This window comes from Panicum virgatum, chromosome 4N (genome assembly GCF_016808335.1).
Source record: "Panicum virgatum strain AP13 chromosome 4N, P.virgatum_v5, whole genome shotgun sequence".
NCBI lineage: Eukaryota > Viridiplantae > Streptophyta > Magnoliopsida > Poales > Poaceae > Panicum > Panicum virgatum.
The window spans coordinates 46115392-46137180 of record NC_053148.1 but is presented as its reverse complement, the minus strand read 5'-3'; the positions used below and the strand labels follow the sequence as shown (position 1 = coordinate 46137180).

Sequence of the window (21789 nt, the reverse complement as noted above, 5' to 3'; positions counted from 1 at the left end):
ACCATAACCTAATACAAGTGAAGGGGTATTTATACCTGCGGAGACCGGTCAGACCGGTTCCATGGACCGGTCAGACCGGTGCCAGGGACCGGTCAGACCGGTTGGTCTGCAGTATCCCCCTGTACACGATCCCATCTGACGGCTGAGGTTCTTTCTTCGGAATGAAGTCTTCTCCATGATGCCGCCATCTTGATGAAGATCTGGTCCACAGTTTTGGAAGGTCCGTGAAACCCGGGTAGGTGGCTGGTTTTGAGAAAACCGCCAAACTCCTCGCACGGGAAGATTCCTGCCTCCACGCCGTGGCCCTAGATGTCGTTCCCGCCTCGGCCTTCTAACGGCCCTAGACGCCGCCCGACGCCCGTCACCTCCTCGCCCGCAGCGAGGCCCTAGACGCCGTCGATGCCCGTCGCCTCCGCCAGTCCCGAGACCGATGCCCGTGCCTCCACGACTTGGCGTCTTCAACCGCCGTCCGCCTCCTTGGTTTTGTGGCGCAAACCAAGAAACCCGCCTTCCATTGCCACTCGCGCCCTCGATCCAGGAGTAGACGCCACAGCTGCCGCCTGGCCTGAGCTCCTCCACGGCAGCTCACCGTCGACACTCGACGCCCATATACCTGCAATCCAAAGACCAAGCGCACGATCATACTGCACGGTTGACAATTCACTCATCACAGACAGGATAGAGTACTCAACATTCCTCAAGTAGTCATCAGTGTACTGATCCCTGTTAACTATATATTGTATGGAATCATGTTAGGAGAGGGACACGGATTGTTAGCGGAAGAAACAGCACGCAATCAAGAGAGACCAACCAGGGAATGATCAGTAGTTGAGTTGCCAGTACTGCTCGTCATCACTCATCAGTGCAGTTTCTTTTTTTGGGAGGCTGATCAGTGATCTGTAGTGTAATTAACAACCTGATTTAGTCAGTAGCAGCCGTACGTATGAACAGAACTGTCACTGTGCAGCGCACAAGCTTAACCGAAGAGCTAGCTTGCTAGGTGGGCAGTTAGCTAGTTAGATGATGGTGGTTGGGGAAGAAGAATTGAGCAGCAGGCCAAGAAAGGCCCTACCAACTAGAACCATTTGCATAGGTCCTGTTTGGTTTATGGGACCTATGCATAAGTCCCTGTACTTTAGTCACTAAATAGAGAACCCAAAGGTCTTTTACGGTGCACAATAGTACCACATGATAGTATGTAGTACAGAAGAGATCTCACCGTCCATCTAAAAGGGTAACATTGTCTTTAGTAGTTGAATATAAATTAAGAAGACTTTTTAGACATTTTGCATTTGAGCTCTCCTTTCCAACCCGCCGTCGCCACCTCATCAAACTCACTACAGTCGAACTCATTCCCGACTCATCGCTGGCTGCCGCCATCCATCGTGCGCAGGTCGACTCCCAGGCGGGGGCAATCCGCTGCCCCCCTCCCATGGGCCTTCCGTCGGCGGCGAGCTATGGATGGGGGCCGATCCGCCGCCACGTATCCCTTCTTGGGGGTAAGCGTCGACCGTGGGAGCGAGCCGCTGCCCGCCCTCCTCCCAAGGGCTGAGCGTAGGGCGCATGGCACTCCATGGCGGGGAGCGAAGGACTCGTCGCCGGTCACTGGCCATGGAATCCCTAGACGCCGAGACGGTCTGCTAGGAGCTCGTGAGATGGGACCGATAGAGAAGGAATGAAAAATGAAAAAGAAAAGAATGAGAAAAAACAATATAAATGAATGGGTATCCGTAATCATCTTTTCTATATTACCCTTATACTACCTATACTACCTAGATATACTAACTCATACTACTAATCAATATTTTAGTAGTATAGAAAAATATCGACCGTCGGATGCTTACATACGAGTCCTTTTCAGACGGTAGTATAGGGGCATGTCGTGCGCCGTAAAAGTCCTTAGAACAAAACATAAGGGGTTAAAAGGGACTAAAATGCAAGTTGGGGGCTAAAATCTAAAAGTCCCTTGAGGTAAGCATTGGGACTAAAAGTCTATAGGAGGCCTACTTTTCCAGCATCTACCCTCACCATCTCCACCCGCACTTGCTCCTATAGGGGTAATATGGTCTTTTGTACCATTCATTTAATGACCTTAAGTTCGTTTTATTTCCGGAATCCAAATAGGAAGAGGCTAAAGTTTTTAGTCCACGGACTAAAATTAGTCCTAAGACTAGTGGATCCAAACAGGGTAATAATCTCCCCCCTCTTGCTTTGTTTTTACTACCCCCTTCACGTCATCCTAGGATGCTGACATGTGGGCCCGCTCACGATATGCTCTCTCTCTCCGCTTTGTCAGTGGTGAGGTCATAAGCATGGGCGGAGCCTAGTGGAGGCCAAACTAGGCTCCGGCCCCCTTGCTTGGTGAGGGAGGAAGCCCGCCGCCCCGGGCGCGTCCTGGAAGCAGAGCACGAGGCCGTTGCACTGGTGCCGCGCGGGAGGTGCGCGCGCAGGAAGGCGTGCCTGTCGGGCGCTAGAGCCTGCGAGGCCGGCGTGGGGGAGGAAGCAGGGGTGGACGCTCCTCCACGGCTTGACGCGGGCAGTGGCGAAGAAGCCCGGGAACGCGCGCGGGGGCAGCGCGTGCGGCAGGAGGAGGCCGCGGCCGTCCACGAGGGCGTGCCAGAGCACGCACACGCATCGGCACCTGGCGAGGGAATGCGCGCGGAGGCGGCGCAGGACCTCATCTGCGAGATTGTCGCCAGGGAGGCCAAATTGCGCGGAGTCCAAATTGCCCCCCCCTAGTTTTTCTTCACGCTCCGCCACTGGTCATAAGTACGTCCTGAATAGCGAACTGGCAACAGCCTTTACATGAATGATGAATAGTTCACCATGCACGAACTGTTCCCATGTGTGCACTGTACTGAATATATGAAGCTACTAATAAGTACAGGCTCGACTCCACAAATTCGTCAAATCCATTTGTTGGCGAACTCTGCGCATCATTAAATCATTAGTATTCTGTCAGGATCACGAGTCTATATATTCAATTATCAAAGTCCACGCAAGAGTACAGGCTTGGAATTTTTCTCGTGCATCCATGAATGGTGCATGATCGAGCAGTTGTACAACAATATATATTCCTGCATATCCATACTGTCAAAGTGGGCAGAAGATCAACTTGGCATCAGGGAATGAAAAATATTGCTAGTTTATGGCAGATTAGCTGCCCACCTCTTGTGTACTTGCAGGCTGCTTATTATTATCATATGGGCCACATGTTATATATGTATCATTTTATAGGTGGTTATATATCTCAGTATAATGAGAAATTAGTTAGCTAGCAAACAGTTACTATCTGTCTATCATATCTATCTAAGGTCAAAGGATCATATATATTAGTATACTTTATATCAACCATGAGCAGATGCGTGTGAACTAGAATCCCTTTCGCAGCATTATATTAAGAGAACAGCTACCTATGACTTTGTTCGTCTTTCCTTTTGTCCACTTGGAAAGGATTCTTTCTTTTATTTTGCACCAGAAAAAAATCTTTTCTAGCTCCAGAGTATGGTGACCTCTTGTACCCGTTTTTTTTAAAAGGAAATCTTGTGCCAGTTTCACTGAATAACTTCTTTCTGTTTTAGGTTCTCTGCAAATATATTGAGGTTAAAACTTAAAAGGGCCGGGAGCGTCCTAGCAGATTACTACGAGTTCCAGCTCGTTAAATTAAAGGGTTTGATCTTAAGTGTTGGGTTAGTCTATTAATCTGTAAACTGAGATAATACATGACCGTAATTGGAACACAAGCAAGTCGTAAGGGAAAATAAATATTTGGTCAATTTATGATATCTGCATATCAGGCACCGTGGATTTTTCTTTTTCTTTTTTTTAAAAAAGCAACAGATATAACCTCCCTCGGAAGGGCTAGAACTTGATATATATATATATATATATATATATATATATATATATATATATATATATATATATATATATATAGTATGCAGCACAATAATACACATCGACCTGTCTAGAACAAGCTGTGTATATAACCGAATAATATAGGCACAGGACCATAGGAAGATTCTACTCTTCCTATTATATGTGTATATGTATAATTCTGTCATCACACACTAATTTTTCTATTTTTTCCATAGTTCACAAATAATGTATTTACATCATTTGACATATATATATATATCTTTTCTTGTTGATAAATGTATATACTACTAGGTATCTACTACAGCTACATGCAATACCACACAGGAATCACACACACCCAAGTCCTCTTTACTCATCCTCCTTTTTGTTTCTTCCCGAGGAATTTCGTATCATCCTCTGTTAATTGCAATAATATTCCTATAAATCGATTAACCGAATGAGTTCCACATCTGCGCGAAGCCACTCTCAGCTAAGTACTCGAACCCATCCTGAGAGAAATTACTTTGTTGATGCGTCTCCCTCTTCACGTTGCCGTCGAACCTGCTGAACTGGCTCATGAGCACATCCTTGATTGACTTCCCCATATGCTGCTCCTGATGATCAGCCATGGCTGATGATGGCAGCGGAGCGTTCATCGATGACGACGATGGCTGAGAGGGATTATTGGAGAAGCAGGGCACTTGCTCATAACCCTCGAGGTTCTGCACTGACCCAGACTGGTCAAAGGAAATGTTGTAGTTGTCAATAAGGGGAGGCAGTGAAGTTGTGGCTGCGTCAATATTGTAGCTGCTACTCTCTGTGGGTGGCTTTGCAACTGTTGCCCTACTCTTGTAGAAAACCCTACACAAGACCCAGTCCTCCTGTGTATAAAAAATATCATATAGTGATTAGGCCAATAGTAGAGTAAACAATACGTGTATAGTATTGAAGTAATCAGAAATATTATATTATTTTAAAGCAAGAGTATGTTTTATGTTTATGATCCATAAAATAAATGGAAATTTAAGGGAGGTATTAATGCCTAGAGAAAACTTTCTGGTAGAAGCAAGAACTGCACATGCATCTATTATGGTACATGTATCAAAGAAGACTAAAATTCAAGTATCTGGCATGCATGAGAGTGACGACTAAGTCATTGTGCAGTAAAGAAAGCCCCAAGTACAAAATGGAAAGTGAAGCTCTTAATAAGCATTAATACAAGACTGCTACGACCATCTGTTCGATCTTTTAACAGTAAACCATGTACCGGTGAAGAGATGTCTTTATCCAAAACCATGTACGTCTTTACTTTCATTATTATTTATTCTTCAAATGACACTCAAATTTGTAGTAACACAAAAGACCAAGTAATTTGTCAACTTGACTGTAAATTTGGTGCTTTCTTGTACCTTTCTCTCTATCTCTTCAATAGGTGAGATGATGTGTGTATACTGAGTAGTTGGCATTCCATTATCCACCAGTACATGCCGACATGCGATTATGTGAAAACACTATTTGAATTAAAGGACGAATTGGCATATATATAGTAGCATCCTTCTCATGTGTCAATGTCATATGAGCGAACGAATTATGTTCCTACTTTATTTCACATAAACATATTGTACTTCACAAAATATTTGATACTTCCCATATATATATGATCATGTATGGCATATTGTATCCATCAGTTGGAGAAAGTTGAGAATAACACTAAATAAAGTACAAACTATTTCGGATTCAAGTAATGAAAAAGGAGCGAATAATAATGCATCAAATGGTTTATAATTAATCAATACCTTGAAAGGTAACTTCATTGGATCGCCTTGCCCTTCCATGCGAAATTCATGCATCACCCACTCAGTCTTCTTTCCCTTTGGGGCTCTACCTTGATAAAACACAAGGGTTTTGCGCATACCAACAAGCAACCCTTTCCGGCTTATTGGACGGTCTTTCCCAGTAGCCTTCCAATAGCCTGAATCAGTTGCTCTATTTGTTCTCTGGCCGGTGGCATACTTTCTATCCCTAAGGCTATAGAAATACCACTCTTTTCCACCAATGCACGCAATATCTGAATTTGAAAAAAAATCTGGGTTAGTCAATAATAAACTAACAAAAACAATGTTATTGACATTAAATACCATTGCTTTAAGTAAACTCGTATAAACATGGATGTGTACACGGTCAATATGCAAGCATTAATCTTCTTGATAAGAACTTTAAATTACAGCCAATATGTGTCTTCATTAGCCTAATATAGAGAGGGGCATTGGGGAAAGCAGAACCGGAAAGGGAATTAAATATTTTAATTTGTTATATCTTTGTTATTTTCGTCACAAGATTTTGTGGCGAAGTATTCTACTAATAGGTAAAGTGGGAGGCCCTCTTTTGGTGTTTGTCCCCATCCATTTGCTGTTAATTCCCTTTTGAGGATGAGGCAAAGTGAGAGAATATTTGATAGCACGGAAGCAACATGGACAGATGAGGATAGAAGGCCAAGATGGGGCCAAACAAACTCTTGGCAGTGAGAATATCCTTCTGTTATGGGGAAGGGAAGGCGACAAGGAGGCAGACAAGACGTGTGAAATTTGTTCTCGGTAGATTTTGTGGATTCATATATGAATTAAACTAGCTAGCTTGTATAAATAGGCTGCCGATCCAAATCTTTTATTTTCTTAAGAAAAATACACGCAAAGATTAGAGAGAGTGTTCTTTCAAATTGTTTCTCTTCAGCTTCTGTTGCATACGGGCATGGCCTGACTCTGATTGTTTTTTCATGCCTTAGATCAAGAACGAAGACTTTTCAAGAGGAAGGAGCTAGCTAGCTATAAATATAGAGGCTTCAATGCTTCCAGGAAAAAAAAAGGCATGGGCACACCCAAGAAAGAGGGCCAAAAGGAAAGAGGAAATAGATTGAAGGAAAGAAAAGTTAGGATTCTTTGCGGCATGAGAGTCTTTCATAGTGGCATGCATCTTGCAAGTTGATCGGTGAAAGTTGGGCGCAGGAGGATGTCATGGTCGCCTCAGTTATGGCTCGGAATGGGACAGGTTCAACTAGCATGCAGTACACACACACACACACACACACACACACACACACACTCGGTTCTTCATCTTTAGATTCCGATGCAATAAATCGAATGAAAGTACATAGATGTATACTTTCTGTGCCAAATTGGAGGAGAAACATGCAGGGATGCAGGAAAGGAACAAAGAGAATTTTCTCGGAATAGATGACTAATAATAGCGAGAAGGTACGGCCGATCTTGAATTCCAGTAGTATTATTGTAGACGATGCTGAACCAGCAGCAAGATATGGGCATGCATGATTGGCAACCTTACAAAAAGATGAGATAAAAAAAACTGTCGTTGGATAGATGTTCCTTAGAACGGATCACAGATCGTACTATCTTCTTAAAAAAAGTTTTTAATCACTAGATCCGGCCAGATAATCTGAGAGATCAATAATCGATTAAAAGCGCATAACAAACAAATCCAAGCCCAAAAGGAATAGTGTTCTTTGGAGGTGGGGAAAACACCCAAATTAAAGCACAGCGACGAATTGAAGAAGAATCATATCTATATCCGATCGAAGTGCAACTTGGCATGGCAAGAACTCGATCTTGGCCAGAGAAGCACACGACGCATGCAGCTAGCTGATGAGGAATAGCTCTGCTATAGGTAATCGATGTATATATAGCTAATAATTAAGCCACGTATATATCCACCCATACGCGCGCATAGAACGAAGGGTTCTAGCTAGGTCTTACCTGGAAGGTCCCAGGGCTCGCACTTGTTGAGATCGACGTCGACCATCGTGGGGCAGCCGTAGATGCTCACGACCACCGAGCCTCCTCCTCCGCCGCCGTCGCCGCCGAGCTTCTTGGCCAGGTAGTCCAGCACGAGCTCGTCGTCCCGCGGATGGAACCTGAACCCCGGAGGCAGCCTCGCCTCCACCATGCTCAGCGAATTCATGGCCATCGCCGGCCGCCGCAGCTAGCTATCAGGATCGGAACCGTACTATTCCCTGCAGCTAGCTGCAGGTCTGGATGGAGCTGCAGCAGCTGCGCTAGAGCAAGGTCGATTCCACCTCCTACCACCAAGAGAAATTAAGAAGCTGGAGAGCGGGGAGAGGAGGGCGTTATATTATAGGGAGAGGGCCGGAGCGCTGCGCCGCTCGCTGCTTGGTCAACTTCTGTGGATGCCAAGCAGCTAGAGAGAGAGAGAGAGAGATAGAGAGAGAGAGAGACTTTTCTTGGGCAGTGTGCCAAAAGCCAGGTGGCGGGCGCTGTTAGGCGGGGGTGCGAGCTCGCTGAGACGGCGATGACGTCATGCTCATTCCCGCGCTGATCGATCTGATGCACGCATGCAGACCGACGCGATGAGATGCCAGCCAGATGGATAAGGCGCGGCAGGGCATACCCTCGCTGATTAATTAAACACCTAATCACCTAACCCTAGCTAGCTGATCGGGCCGACCGATTAGTATCTCACACCTTTACTTGCCCCGCCTAATTGGATTCCAAAGACAAACTCGATATCTGCGGCCACGGCATGTGTGCTGCTGTGCAGCACTCATAAAGTCCGTTTACGCGTTCACATACATACGAACCAGCAGCAGCACCGTACCAATACATACATACGCGTTAACATACATACCAGCAGCAGTATGAGTTCATCTAGGTTTTACGGTCGCCTACTAGGTATTAGCATCTTACTATTACTAATTGAAGATTTTTTTTGAAGATTTCACGTGCAGGCATCTAGGAATTAAGATTGCAGGTGGACACTCTAAAAAATTGAGAAATCCTAAAAATTCTCATAAAAAATTAAAAACATCCGGCCATCAATCTAACAACTCTGATCATAATAGTCATCGTATCGGTTATCTTTCCTAATACTAATAAATTACCCACCTTTGCCATTATTATGAAAATAGACTAAAGTAGCCCCTTAAATATGTATCTAAATTACCCACATCTGCTATTATTAAAATCTAAAATAACCCTTTAATATTCGTGTAAATTACCCACCTATACCATTATAAATAATAATGAAATAACCCCTAAATTTACATATAAATTATCCAATTATGTTATATTAAAAGTTAAAATGAGCCCTAAATCCTAATCTAAATTATATAATTATAACAAAGTATTAAAATGCACAAATATAAATTGTAAAGTAATATTTCTATCATCATTAGTATATTATTTATATATTGTTTATATAGAAATACTACCCACGATATGTGTCACCATATATTCATGTGTGAGAGAAGACATAAAAATATCAATTCACAAATAAATGGTTCAACTAATTATATATCAATTAAATATATATCAAATACAGATGGAGCTGTGATATAAAATGAAATGTATTACAATAAGCTATAAGATTCAACTTTGTATTAATTCTGATTAGTCCGTGCGGGAGCACGGATTGATAGCCTGTACATACCAATTGCATTGCTACGCCCCCATAAAATTGTGTGCCAGTTGTCGGGTACAGTACGATGGCCTCCCTCTTAGTTCACGGGCCTACTTGTCAGTGACTGCGCGTTCCGACTCTTGTGCTAGGATCCGCGCGCAATGGAAAGAATCGTGTACGTGTAACGGTCTTTTTTTCTTTTTTTTGCTGGCGCATTAAAAGCCTTGATATGTATGCTTGGCAGATGCCAAGTAGCACACACTATAGTACATAGCTTTTGTACAGGCAAAGCAGCGGAGGGATGGGGAGATATCCGTCCATCCATGCATGATGCATTGTAAAAAGGCAGCGTCGCATACCGGAATTGAAAAAGGCGACGAGATATTTTTCGCCAAAAAAAACAATTCGGTTCGCCGGCCGTCCATGCCGTTACGCCGCGCCGGTTTGCTCACAGACACTTTATTTTCCAGCTAGCCGAAAAGTTAAGCCCCCCGTCCTGCTATAACTATGTTATTAGAGGGGGAAAAAGAAGGAAAAAACTAAAAAAAAAAAATCGCATCTGACTCCGCACGAATCGTAAAGCTCATGGCTACCTAATTATTAACACGTGCCCGATTACAGAAACGGTCGGGCGGCGAATAATTCGTACGCGGAGGGGGGATAGCGGACGGACGTCGACGTCCGCCGGATACGCAAAGTAGGTGTGCTCGCCCGGTGTATGTTGCGGATGAAATACGTACGTAGGTGTGCTCCGGAGACCGGCTCGGCCGGCCACCACGTAACCGCCACGCACACGTACGTACGTGCCGCCAGGAGAGCCGGAACCTCGAATGACCCTTCCAACGGCAAAACTCTAGTACATTTCCAGAGTGACAAGACGAAAGAGGTCCGTATTTTTCTTTTTTTTTGGAAGGACAAAATCCGTATTTTTCTTATGATATTCGTTTAAATTCACATGTATATACTTTCCCGGTCATTTTCGTAAATACACTCTTTTTATAGTAGTATAAAGTAGTAATCGAATTTCCCGGTTAATTTGATTTTCATTTTGTTGTGGACGGGGCGCCGGGGCGGGCGTACGAGCGGAGGCCGAAGCGGCCAGGCCGGCCCATGTCGCGGCCTCCGGCGGTCCGCGTCCCCAAGCCGGAAGCGGCCCGGGCGGACACGTCGGCACGGGTGGCCCGCCGCCTGTCGCCATCCGATCACGATCGGACGACCGGGACGGACGGGCCGACGTGTCCCCTTCGCGGGGCCCACGTTGCCGGTCGCTGTCCGAAAGGCCGCGAGAGGCCTGACTGTGTGCCTGTGTGGTGGACATGGCCTGTCTCGCATACTCAGTTGCATGCAGCGCAGGGGCCGGGCCGGCGGTCGCCGTCGGCGATGTGGGGGAGAAGCCCAAACAGTTCGCCGCTTGTCGGTTGTCTGCCGCGCTCGTCACCCATCTGGAAAGGATCCGCTGCAGTTCGGCAGCCTGCAGTTGGGCCACTAACAGGTGGGCCTGCGTGTGTGGAGCCCACGTGTCAGGGACACCACTGCAGGGCACTCAACTGCAGCGGATCTCGTTCCCACCCATCTGTGCTGCGGTTTTGTAAGGACCTGACCTGGGCGCTGCAAGCACATCATCTTCACCTCGTTGCTGCGATGGCTAGGTTGTTTCTGTGGAGCTTTCACCCATTTTATCCTCCGGAAGAAGAAAGAAAAAAAAAACTGCGCCGGCCGGAGAGGCCCAAGAGATTCGCGGTGGTTGCGCTAGCCGCTAGCTAGAGTGGCCGGAGGTGGAGGAGACGACGACGGAGTTAGGCCGGTGATGACACAAGGCACTTGGCGGTTTGAAAGGCGGCATGGGCATCGGCATGGCGCAAGCGCAAGGCTTACCGGACGGACAGGCAGCTGACGGATGCTTTGTAAACGAGATGAGATGAACGACTAACGGAGCATCTTTTCGCAGCGTATTTTTAGTACGATTCCTTCCTCTTTCAGCCGATGCACGGATTCCGGCCTCGTCTAGATCGAGCATCGATGCATCATCGGCCGGGGATGGCGAGCGATGTGATGATCATCGCCGATCCATCGGTCGAAACGGATCGATCTCATGCATGCATCTGTTCTTCTCATCTCATGGAGGGTCCGAATAAAGGACGGTGAAAATGGAGAGAGAGAGAGAGAGAGAGAGAGAGAGAGAAGACGCACCCGTGCGCTGAAAAAAAAAGCAGCGGCCGCAGTCTTGGTGTGCCCCACGACTGCCTTGATTTTTCTTTTCAAGCGTCTCTGTCGTCACAAAGTACAGCCGCCATTTGCGTACTCTGACCAAAATACAGCAGGTAGTATAAAGCTAAAGCACCTCCCTCCCTTGATGCCACTGTTCATATATCTCTTCTAGATGACAAAGATTTCTCCTGCAAATAAACAGTATTATCTATCACGCTATACCGACTTCTGAATTGCTTGCTCTGATGGCTGCTAGATTTTTGTAATCTCCTCGGAAGGAAAGGAAGCACAGGCTGCTACATGCATGCTAGGATCTGAACCAGATGTTCATCAGAACAAACAATCCCAAGTAGCCACTTATGATTTTCGGTCAAGTAAACGGGTCCAGTCGTCCAATGAGCAGGTGGTCTTGGAGCAGCCAAGACAAGACAGTTCGCCACTTGATGTTATGATATGGCTGCAGGTATATTCATTCACACGGGAGAGGAGGAACTGAGGTAGAACTCACCTAATTTGTTCCCCATTCTCCAATCCTGGATTGCAGGTAGGTCACAGATGATGAGAGAGAATCGTTTTTCAGAATATGCAAATCATTTCGGCAGCAGACAAGTGGAGCCTGGAAATGAGAGTCAATGGTGTTAGGTGGCCGCGCACACACGTATGCCCATACGTGTGTGTGTGTGTGTGTGTGTGTGTGTGTGTGTGTGTGTGTGTGTGTGTGTGTGTGTGTGTGTGAAACTAGCATGAGTGATGCAGCTATAGTATGCACAACTCGTAACTCTGAAGGTTCATCCATCCACAGCTAGATTACTAGTTCTGGATTTGGTTTAGGTCTACTTGATTCGGACGAGTCATCCTTTTCTATCCCGGCGGTTTCCATTTGGAGAAGGCGTCCGGTCAAACGACGCAAAAGATCACAACTGGAATTCAGAATATGATACTTGGGCAGGGCAATGCTATCTGGTTTTCACCAGAAGAATACAACCTGCACACATCACTGTCACCAGCCACACATTAAAAAAAAAGGAGCTCCAAGGAAAATTCAGAGATTTCAAAACCAGGTTTCTTTAGGAAGAATTCAGACGTTTTTGCGGTTTTGCGCTCTTATCCCTAGACGAGCAGAGAATCATCAAGATATCCCCAATCCCTCCTGCCTGTTCATCGCCAGTGGCCAGGATCCATGCCGAGACAGGGTCACAGGGCTGAAGATCTCCGCGATCAGCTACGACGGCCATTGCAGCAGCAGCAAACTGGCCCTTTTCTTAATAATGAGCGTACCATGTCTGATCCGACGCATCAAATTCTCTCCACGCCCGGGTCATCCGACGAGCTGAAGTGGACGGCCATTACTGCGACTGCTCTCTCTCTCTCTCTCCTCGACCTGGAGCAGCAGAGACACGTCGCTCTCTTGCCCGTGTTACCCAACAGTGGTAGGTTTGGCGAGCTCTGATCCTGCCCTGCAATGGCGATCCATTATTTGGCGCGGGTAGCGCGGCCGACAGCGACCGGTACCTACGCAGGAGACCGGCGCCATGACGCGTCGCTCGACGGCCGGCCGGGGCTCCGAGACTCTCCCGTGAAAAATTCAGACGCTCTGAAAGAGTCTGAATCCGCCGAGGCTGCTGAATCTGAGACTGGCAGAACGTGTACGGCCGCACATGTCAACAGTGATCACAAACTATACGGCGATCCAGCTCTGTTTATAGTATATATATGCAGAAGAAAAATTCAGAGAAAACATACGATCCCAGAGCTGGCTGCCGTGTCTTCAGATTCAGGGGATGGATGAACAAGTGGCTTGTAGGAAGTTGGAACAGAAACCTGAATCCGCCTGAAAGAATAACCAGAGGGCACGCGCTGGCACAGCATGGCGCCAAGTTCTGAAGACTCTGCCTACCGGCCAGCCAGCCACCGCACACGCTTGGGACCTTCACCTTCTCCATCACGGCGCCGCGCGCGCGTGCGGGCGCGCGTAATCAATGCGCCATTCGTGCGCGCGAGGCGATCGTGGGCGGGAAGCCGGCAGCAGCCAGCAGGTTACCTAATCCGGCGACGCGACGAGAGGCAGGGAGGAGGGGAGGGGGTTGGCGTCGCCGTTTGCTCTCGTCCTCTCGCGTCTCTCTGGAAAAAAAAAAACGAGGAGCGAAATTCGGCACGCGCTGAGGTCAGCTGAGACGAAATTTGTTGACAAAGAAATCGAGTCGAGTCGACTAGGGCTTAGCTGGGCTGTTGCTTTGATTGCTTGAGTGACTTCACGCGCTCGTGCAACGGTATAAAAAGAACAATATGTACACTCAAAAGTCTGAAAGAGGAATCAGAAGTTCAGAAGTCTTCAGTCTTCACCATTCGCCGCCCTACCTGCGTGCGAAGTTCTTGGCGTTAGGTGGCATGGCTAGGTGCCTACTGGATGCTACCTCGAACTACTGACCGTGCGGATTCAGAGAGCAAGCTGCAAGAGTAGCTATCAGACTTGCATCACCGTGCTGTTAATATAATGCTTAACCCGACTGCTAAGCCAGCTCCCTGGAGACGCTCTTTCCTATGATCTTATCCAGCAGGCATTGCACCTGCGTTGCAGGCAGCGCATATAATATGACTATATTGTCCTTGTACATGAATATGCTGCTAATGTGTGTTTGTGAAGTGAAGTCACCCTCCTTGTTGACATTTTTTTTGTTCTCTTCTTGTGAGCCCCAATTATTGGCGCCTTTCGGCGTCCGTGGCGCCTGAACACACACCGTTGGTCGCAGCGGAACTTCGCCGGACCACACGCATCGGCGAAAGCCACGTGCTGATGGCGGCCGACCTAGCCTCGCGCGAGCAAGCAACGCGGCGGCGACGTAGTACGGCGACCTCGACGGCGAAACCCGTCGACGGCGGCGTGCCACAGTACGTGGAGAGCGAGCGAAGGCGGGAGCCCCCGATGGATCGGGCAGGCAGTCGATCGGGGTCTCGACAGCTGGCTGGCCGGGGTGTCGCCGTCGTTCGAGGTGGCCGCCGCGGCAATCATGGGTGTGGGCGTGTGGCTATGGCTCGTGACGAAAGGGCCACCTGTGACGGGGGAGCGGAACAGCGCGGGGGTCTAGCCGCCGGCGTCCTTGCTCGCTCAGTAGGTGGCCAGGCCTCCGACCTCGTACTGTACTGTGCGATGCGATGCGGGGTTGCAGCCTAGCAGGGCAGGGCAGCAATCGTTTGCAAGTCGTGACTCAGCGCTGAGGTTTTGCACGGTAGTGCTGGATTGTCACGTAACTTCATCTGTTCAATGACAGAGGAAACAAATTCTCAAATCTGTAAATAAAAAAACAGAGAGGAAAATTGCTTGCGATTCGAGGAGGACAAGAAATGGTGGTCTGGAGAAAAGGCCACAAGACTTGTTTGTTTGTTTTTTCCGAATCCAGGCTCCCTTGTGTCCATTCCAACGAAACTGAAAGAACTCGAAAGACAGACGGGACTTAAGACTCATGACGGGCTAGGCCGGTATTTTGAAGCCTAGAAGATTAGATTTTTTTTTTTGAGAAACCGGGTCACATATCATATATTTGTATGAAAGATTACATAGACTTTCTTACAAGAACACCCCTGATAAAAGAAAAAATACATCCATGCCCTTGCAAGAAGCACCCCGGTCATCTTCGTTGTCGGAAGTCGGAGCCACCGCTCGCCATCGCTCTTCATGAAAAGAGAAACGCCGAGTTTGCAGCTTGAAGCCGATTCCAACCTTGACGAAGAAACTTCCAAAGAAGCTACAAATATTTTTGATGCTGCAACAGCTGGCACACCGAATTCATCGGTATACACTTGGGCCGCTGAACGCCCGAGCAAACCATAATGGCCGATGGCCATAACATCGTCAAGAGACTCGAGATCTGACGCCTCAAGCATCGCTAGTAACCTCGAAGCCACCGACGACAAAGAGACCCAAACGGGGATGAAACACCAACCCGATTTCTCGAGCAGGGAAGAAACATACCTCACAGCTGATCCTCCAGTGCACTTGCCATCACCGGTACGGTCGCCGGAGACAAACCCGCCACCGAGGATAAACTGGAGGGACAAAAGACCAGGAAAGCCACAAACCCTAGCCACCTGGGACTAAACCTACTGAACTACCTTATTTCAATACTAAATAGCTACAGATCCACCGCCGACCCGCCTAGCCCCTCACCCTCGAACGCCAGCAAGGGCGCCGGAGGCGAGGTGCCGGCTGAATCGGCGGCAGAAGCAGAATCGCCGCTGAAGTCGCCGGTCTCTACTGTAGAGAAGGGAAAGAGGATTCGAGACTCTTGTGCCTTTTAGAGTCCCAGTGCCTAGAAGATTTGATATGGCCTGATAATTGTTTTGAGGAAAACTGGGCCTGATGATCTTTCAAAGGCCTTGCAAGCCCATATGCAGGCCTGCCTTCTTTATTTCAGGCGCCGGGGAAGTGTGGCGTGCACCACACCCAGCTACAGCTACAGGTACGGCAGGTCCCCAGCTCCGACCGATCACCAACACACCGGCAGCGAGCCGCAACGACCTCTCGCGCGCTCCTTGTCCGGCGGCCGGCGGCTCGATCCCATCAGCCGAGCAAGCCAATTGTACACAGGCCTTGTTGGACGGCGCCGTGCTGTACAGTACGGTGGTCGGTGCAGCAGGCAGCAGGCAGGGCTCCGCACCGTACGCACAGGGTACGGGCGTCACCGTACCGCGTAGTACTACAGAGTTGTCAGGCCTGGGCACAGGACAGGGCGCCGCCGGGACATAAAACTATTTGCCAGCGTTGGTGCAGGGTCTCCGCCTCTCCGCCGGCTCCCCACCTCGCTGAGAGGTAGCTCCAGCGGGCCGCAGCTTCAGAAGTTCAGAGGCGTGGATAACATTTGCAAATTTTAGCTGGGAATGGCTGACTCCCGGCAGGGCCGGCTTCAGAAACCGGAACAAGATAAGCAAATTTTACGAGCTCCCCAAGCCTTCCTGGCTCCTGATTGGCCCAGCACTATACTGTAGAGCTGGCTGGCTGGCTGGCGATCGCTTCAGCAGCCTCGCTTCGTCAGTCTCGACGCATGTGAGATCCGATGCGCGGCCGAGCTTCCTATTGGGTCGCATCGCATCGCATGTGAGTGACAGCCGCGGGGAGCTAGCACCCCGGACGGACCCGGGGACCACCACGACGGCCGCTCATCGTTCGATCCCGATCGTCCACCGCCAGATCGCCACCGGGAGGCTGCCGGACGGACCGCGCCCAGTGCTGTGCAAGCAACTTGCACGGCACTCGGCAGGCACGTAGGAAACGGTTGCCGAGAAATCTCGTCGGCCGGCGCTCCAGGCCGGCGGCCAACGGGGCGCGCGCGGGCGGCGCGGCCACAGCTGGCCGCCTGCGCACTTTGCTGGCTGGCCGGCCGATCAGGTTCAGGCCTTCGATGGGTTGGTTGCATAGGTTCATCATGCTCAGGATCAGGACGCGCGGTCCAGCGAGCGAGCAGTTTCCGGTGGTCTCGGTCAGGCTAGATCGAGCTCGAGCCCCCCGGAACGGCCGCGGCGCGGCACATGGCTTGCATGGGTGGCCACGGATGCCTACCTTAAGCCTACACGCTGCTACTGCTGCTGCTAGGGCTGCGTATCCATATGGTCGCTGCTGCCAGTGTGTACCCAGAATCCGAATCCGCAGAAAACAATGCCACTGCTCTACCGTGCCTTCATCCTCCATGGGGGAAGGCCTGGATCCAGGCCTCCACACTGAACCAGCCGTTGCAGTTGATGAACACTCCATATATTGTATCCTAAACTACAGAGCAGCAGCCTCATCATGCATCCTGCTATTGCCATCTCCAGTGTGTTTGTCGTTGTGTTGTGCCCTTGCGCACCGCTCAGTCAAAAAGGTTCTCGCCCTGCACCTGCGTCGTCCATGTGGATCGCCCTCCGGTTCCTCCCTTAACAATGGAGCCTCTCATTTGGTGCACATGACGGCAATGCTATTCTAGATATTGTTTATCACGGCCGGGGTCGAGTTCTTGTTGGTCACATCCGTGCTAAACTAAACCGAACTGAGTGAACACAATTTCTCTCCCCAAGTTGTTTATCTGTTGCCACTGCCTTTCTGTCTCCCTTTCGGAAAAGCTTACCAGACTCACGAAAAGGGCCCAAAAGAAAAGGATTTGTCACACCAACTAACTAAAGCCCGAGGTGCCGGGCATGGATATCCGGGAGTGAAACAAAGGGGGTTGAGCACATGACGGCGCCATGTTCCGCAGCCCTGAAAGTGGCTGGCTTGCATGTCCCTTTCGATGGCTTTAAACTGGTCTGCAGATTTTTGCAGTACCCTCTCCTTTGTTTGTTACAGTACAGGCTTTGGCCACAAAGATCACATGCGATGCGAGCGGGAGACGGACGACATGCGTGGGAGGATTCCGTTGCTTGGCTCATGTTGCCCAAGGCCGGCCGCTGAGGGGGATCGGAGTGTTCTTTTATCATTCCTGACAGAAGCTGGTCGCCGAAAGGGGTGTGCGCGGACACCTTGGATTGGCCCCGGATGCAGGCGTAGCTTTCTTTCAGGGCTTTGTTCGTGCTGTGCAAAAGGCCAAACGGTTTGTTGGTTCTTGGTTCTGGACTTTGGATCATCAGTGCTGAATTTGATCTCCTGCTGCCTACTAGCTTAGCTAGTGCAGTGCCTGCTACTGGTGCTGTGGATTTTGTCAAGTAGCTGCTGGTTTTCAGTGAGTGTAACGGTAGCAGTTCGTCTACTTCAAACTTTTTCTTTAAAAAAATTTGCAGTCTAGGAAGGAGCCCTTACGGCCACGACCGGCGTACGTGTACTGATGCGTAGCTAGTACACACTCGATCTACACGCGTTCAATTCTTCTCCGATCCGTATCCTATCTATCTATACATGTACATGCTACTCCAACACCGTGCTGAAGTAGCAGAGTGCAAGCCAAGAGTACCACTACTAGGCACTAGCTAGAATATCTCTCCACATGTGATTAATTAATTCCTGTCCGGCCTGAAGGGCTTCATGAATAATTCAGATAATATAAACACATCCACACCCAGCGCATAGTCATAGTACTGTAGTCCTGTGGAATGATCATATATGGTGCTCGTGACTACCAACGAGACCAATGATCAGATGCCCGCAGCATCTCTTTGACCAACGACTAATCATCCTTGCCCTGTTTGCGTATACTTTATTACTAGCATTATAATTTTTTAGATAAGGATTAAACCGGCCTCTATATCACCCTATATGAATATGGACAAACGTTACAAGATTAAGTGACTCTAAACCTCAAATAAGAGGTTTCACAATTACAAGAAAAAAACTATAAAACAAAGAAAGAAAGTTACAAGTGATTAAACTTCAATCTTCCTTTTGTTTCCGCTTCAATCTTGCAATGTCTTCACGTGATATCAATATATATCACGTCTCTCGTCTGCTTAGAAATTTGATATTCAGATTGTTTGTTGCTTGTCAAATCTTTCATGTAAAATTCCATCTTGCGCATGGGTGTGCGTACATATAGAAATTGCCTCGCTCCCGGAAGGTAGCGGCACCAATAGGTGTTACCAATTGTTGACGACCAAAATTGGCAGACTGTACAGACCGGTCAGACCGGTATGCACAAATTGGTCTGACCGGTCAAGGTGACTTTGTCAAAATACAAATTGGACTTCACCATCGCGTAGATCTCGTCGAGATGATCGAAATGCATATGTAGAACGCCTAATTTGAAGTTCGGATGAGAGAGTTATGGCACTCGACACCGGGTCGGACTGGTCAGTCCGAGTCTAGAGTTGTATTTTGATGCGGAATTTGTATACAATTAGACTCTTGATGGGGTAAGACCCCCCTATAAATATAAAGGGCCACAGCCGATTGAGCATATCCAATCGATCAAAAACATATCAATACATTACTTTTCGTTATTTTGCATTATTTTTTGTCTTTCTCAAATCCTAACACTTCCAATCTCCATCTGCTGTTCTTCCTTCGTCTCCGCGACTTCTGAAGGCGTTCTAGGTGGCCTGCCGATCCTAGAACAACCCTGCGCGTGCTTGCCCTGTCGGGGTCCCTCCCGGGCGATCGTTCGTCGGATTTCGCCGTTCTGCACCGGCAAACCGGTCTGACCGGTTACCCTGACCGGTCTGAGCATCGATGCTGCAACTGTGCCGTCGCTCGCTACGCGATCAAGTGCATTCGTGTTGGCCTTAGTTTGGCGCCAACACCAACATTGACGCCAGCATAATACCGGACAAGAATTTCTTCAAACGGTTTTCCATAGCACCCGACGTCAGCACTGAGACCTGCAGTTAGGTGGTGCATCGTCAAAACCTTGAATAAAGGAGGAAAGCGCGGCACGGCCAATCTTGAGCCCACGCTGGGATTTTTCCTAACACTTCCCGAAGCCACATCCACGTTATATATATACTATCCAGTATTCGTATGTATGTCTATGCGTATATTATACTTTATAGAGATGTGGTCAAATTTCAGGACGTATGGCGCGTCTTGTTGTTGTCTAATTATGGACTAATTAGATTTAGATTTAGCTCGTGCTAATCAGTTATACTGTATAATTAATTATTTTTTCAACTATATTTAATGCTCTATACATGTGTCCGAAGATTCGATATGACAGGTACTATGCAATTTTTTTTGAACTAAACATTATTACTGCTGCATCGAAGCTTCGTACGCGGGATCCGGGTTATTCCGGGATCCTGTCCGCCGCGGGATCCGGGCAGGCAGGGGGACGTGGCCACTTTCTAAGTACGCCACGTCAGGTAGCTAGTAGGCCCCGCCGGCCGGGAAGCCGCTCCTGCCGGCTTGCGTGACTGCAGTGCGCCGTACCGAGTCCACGGCCTTGACGTACGTGCTCCCTCCAAATTACAAGTCATTCCAAATTTTTTGGAGAATTAAACTATATCAAAGTTTGATCAAAATTATAAAGAGAAACACAAAAATTTATGATATCAAATAAATATACTATGAAAATATAGCTAACAAAAAATCTAATGGTACTTAATTGCTATCATAAATATTATTATCTTGTTATATAAATTTGGTCAAACTTGAAAAATTTTGACCCTCTAAAATTCTTGGAATGACTTATAATTTGGAACGAAGGGAGTACGTACTAGTAACGACTACTCACTTTGTTTCAAATTATAAGTCATTCCAAGAATCTTGGAGAGTCAAAATTTTCTAAATTTTACCAAATTTATACAACAAGATAATAATATTTACGATACCAATTAAGTATCATTAGATTTTTTGTTAGTTATATTTCTACATTATACCTATTTGATGTCATAAATCTTTGTGTTTCTATTTATAATTTTGGTCAAACTTTGAGATAATTTGACTCTTCAAATTTTTTGAAATGATTTATAATTTGGAATGGAGGGAGTAGTTATCTGGACAACAACACGACAGGCGCCGGCCGACGGGGCGGGAACGGAACCGGCAGGTTGCCGGCTCGCCGGTGCTCCACCGCCATCCGTCCGCACGCCACGCATCGTACGGCGGCCACGAGGCCATCCACAATCCATCTCCATCCATTAGTTCAGTGGAGATTCCTCTTGGCCTAGTCCTGCCCGTACTGTTCTGCTACCGCCAATATTTTTTTCTAGCTGCCTGCCTGCAGCCAGGCTGCATGCTACAGTAGACTACAGAGGGAGGCCGGGACCGGGAGGAAGACGACAGGCGAGGGCAGGGCGGTCATTTCCGCGGGCGTTCAAATGATTGACTACTGCCGCCTCCCGCCCCGCCAGCCAGGCAGGTAGCTCGTCTCGTCTCGCTCCTGTGCGGCGAGCATGGGTCGCCTGCGAGCGCACAGTGCCCCCTGCCCTGCCCATCTGCAGGCCGCCGGCACCGCCGTGGGCCGTGGCTGGTCCCGGCCTCGACGGGAACGTCGAGGCCGCGCACGGTGGTGGCCTCGCTCGTGCACCCTCGCTCCCCGTTCCAGGGCGGACGTGCTGCATGCCCCGGCGTGGACACCGACGGCAACTTTTTAGGAGCTAGGAGCCAGGACCGACCTCATTTCCAGGAAGAAGACCGGCCGGCCGGACGAAGACGGATAAGGGCTTCGCGCTCGCGCCGGCCGGCTCGGAGCGTGGGCGCCGTTGGCCGGCGGGCGGCCTCGGGCGAGGGGTGGTCAACGTGGTTGCGCGCGAGCAAAGCGATGGTCGTTGCTCGCTCTCTCGGACAGCGGGCGCCTCGTCCTCGGCCTCGGCCTCGGCCCGCACGCACGGTACGGCACGGGGGGCCGGGGCCGTTACTTAAACGAGGCTCGGAACCCGCACGCACGCACTGGCGTGAAA

The 21789-nt window shown here is 48.7% G+C and overlaps 1 protein-coding gene across 2 annotated transcripts; it reads right to left on the bottom strand.

Annotated features, from left to right (window-relative positions):
- Positions 1 to 4046: 4046 nt before the first annotated feature.
- LOC120668424 (NAC domain-containing protein 21/22-like) lies at positions 4047 to 8053 on the bottom strand. 2 transcript variants are annotated; one of them, XM_039948127.1, is made up of 4 exons: positions 7626 to 8046; positions 5655 to 5926; positions 5268 to 5309; positions 4049 to 4739 (listed from the first exon to the last, which is right to left on the bottom strand). In XM_039948127.1, exons 1-4 carry the CDS (start codon positions 7834 to 7836, stop codon positions 4308 to 4310), a joined length of 957 nt encoding a protein of 318 aa, XP_039804061.1. In that variant the 5' UTR covers positions 7837 to 8046; the 3' UTR covers positions 4049 to 4307. The 2 variants fall into 2 exon arrangements, with proteins under 2 accessions (XP_039804062.1, XP_039804061.1); XM_039948128.1 differs by lacking the exon at positions 5268 to 5309 and having other exon boundaries at positions 4047 to 4739; positions 7626 to 8053.
- Positions 8054 to 21789: the final 13736 nt, after the last annotated feature.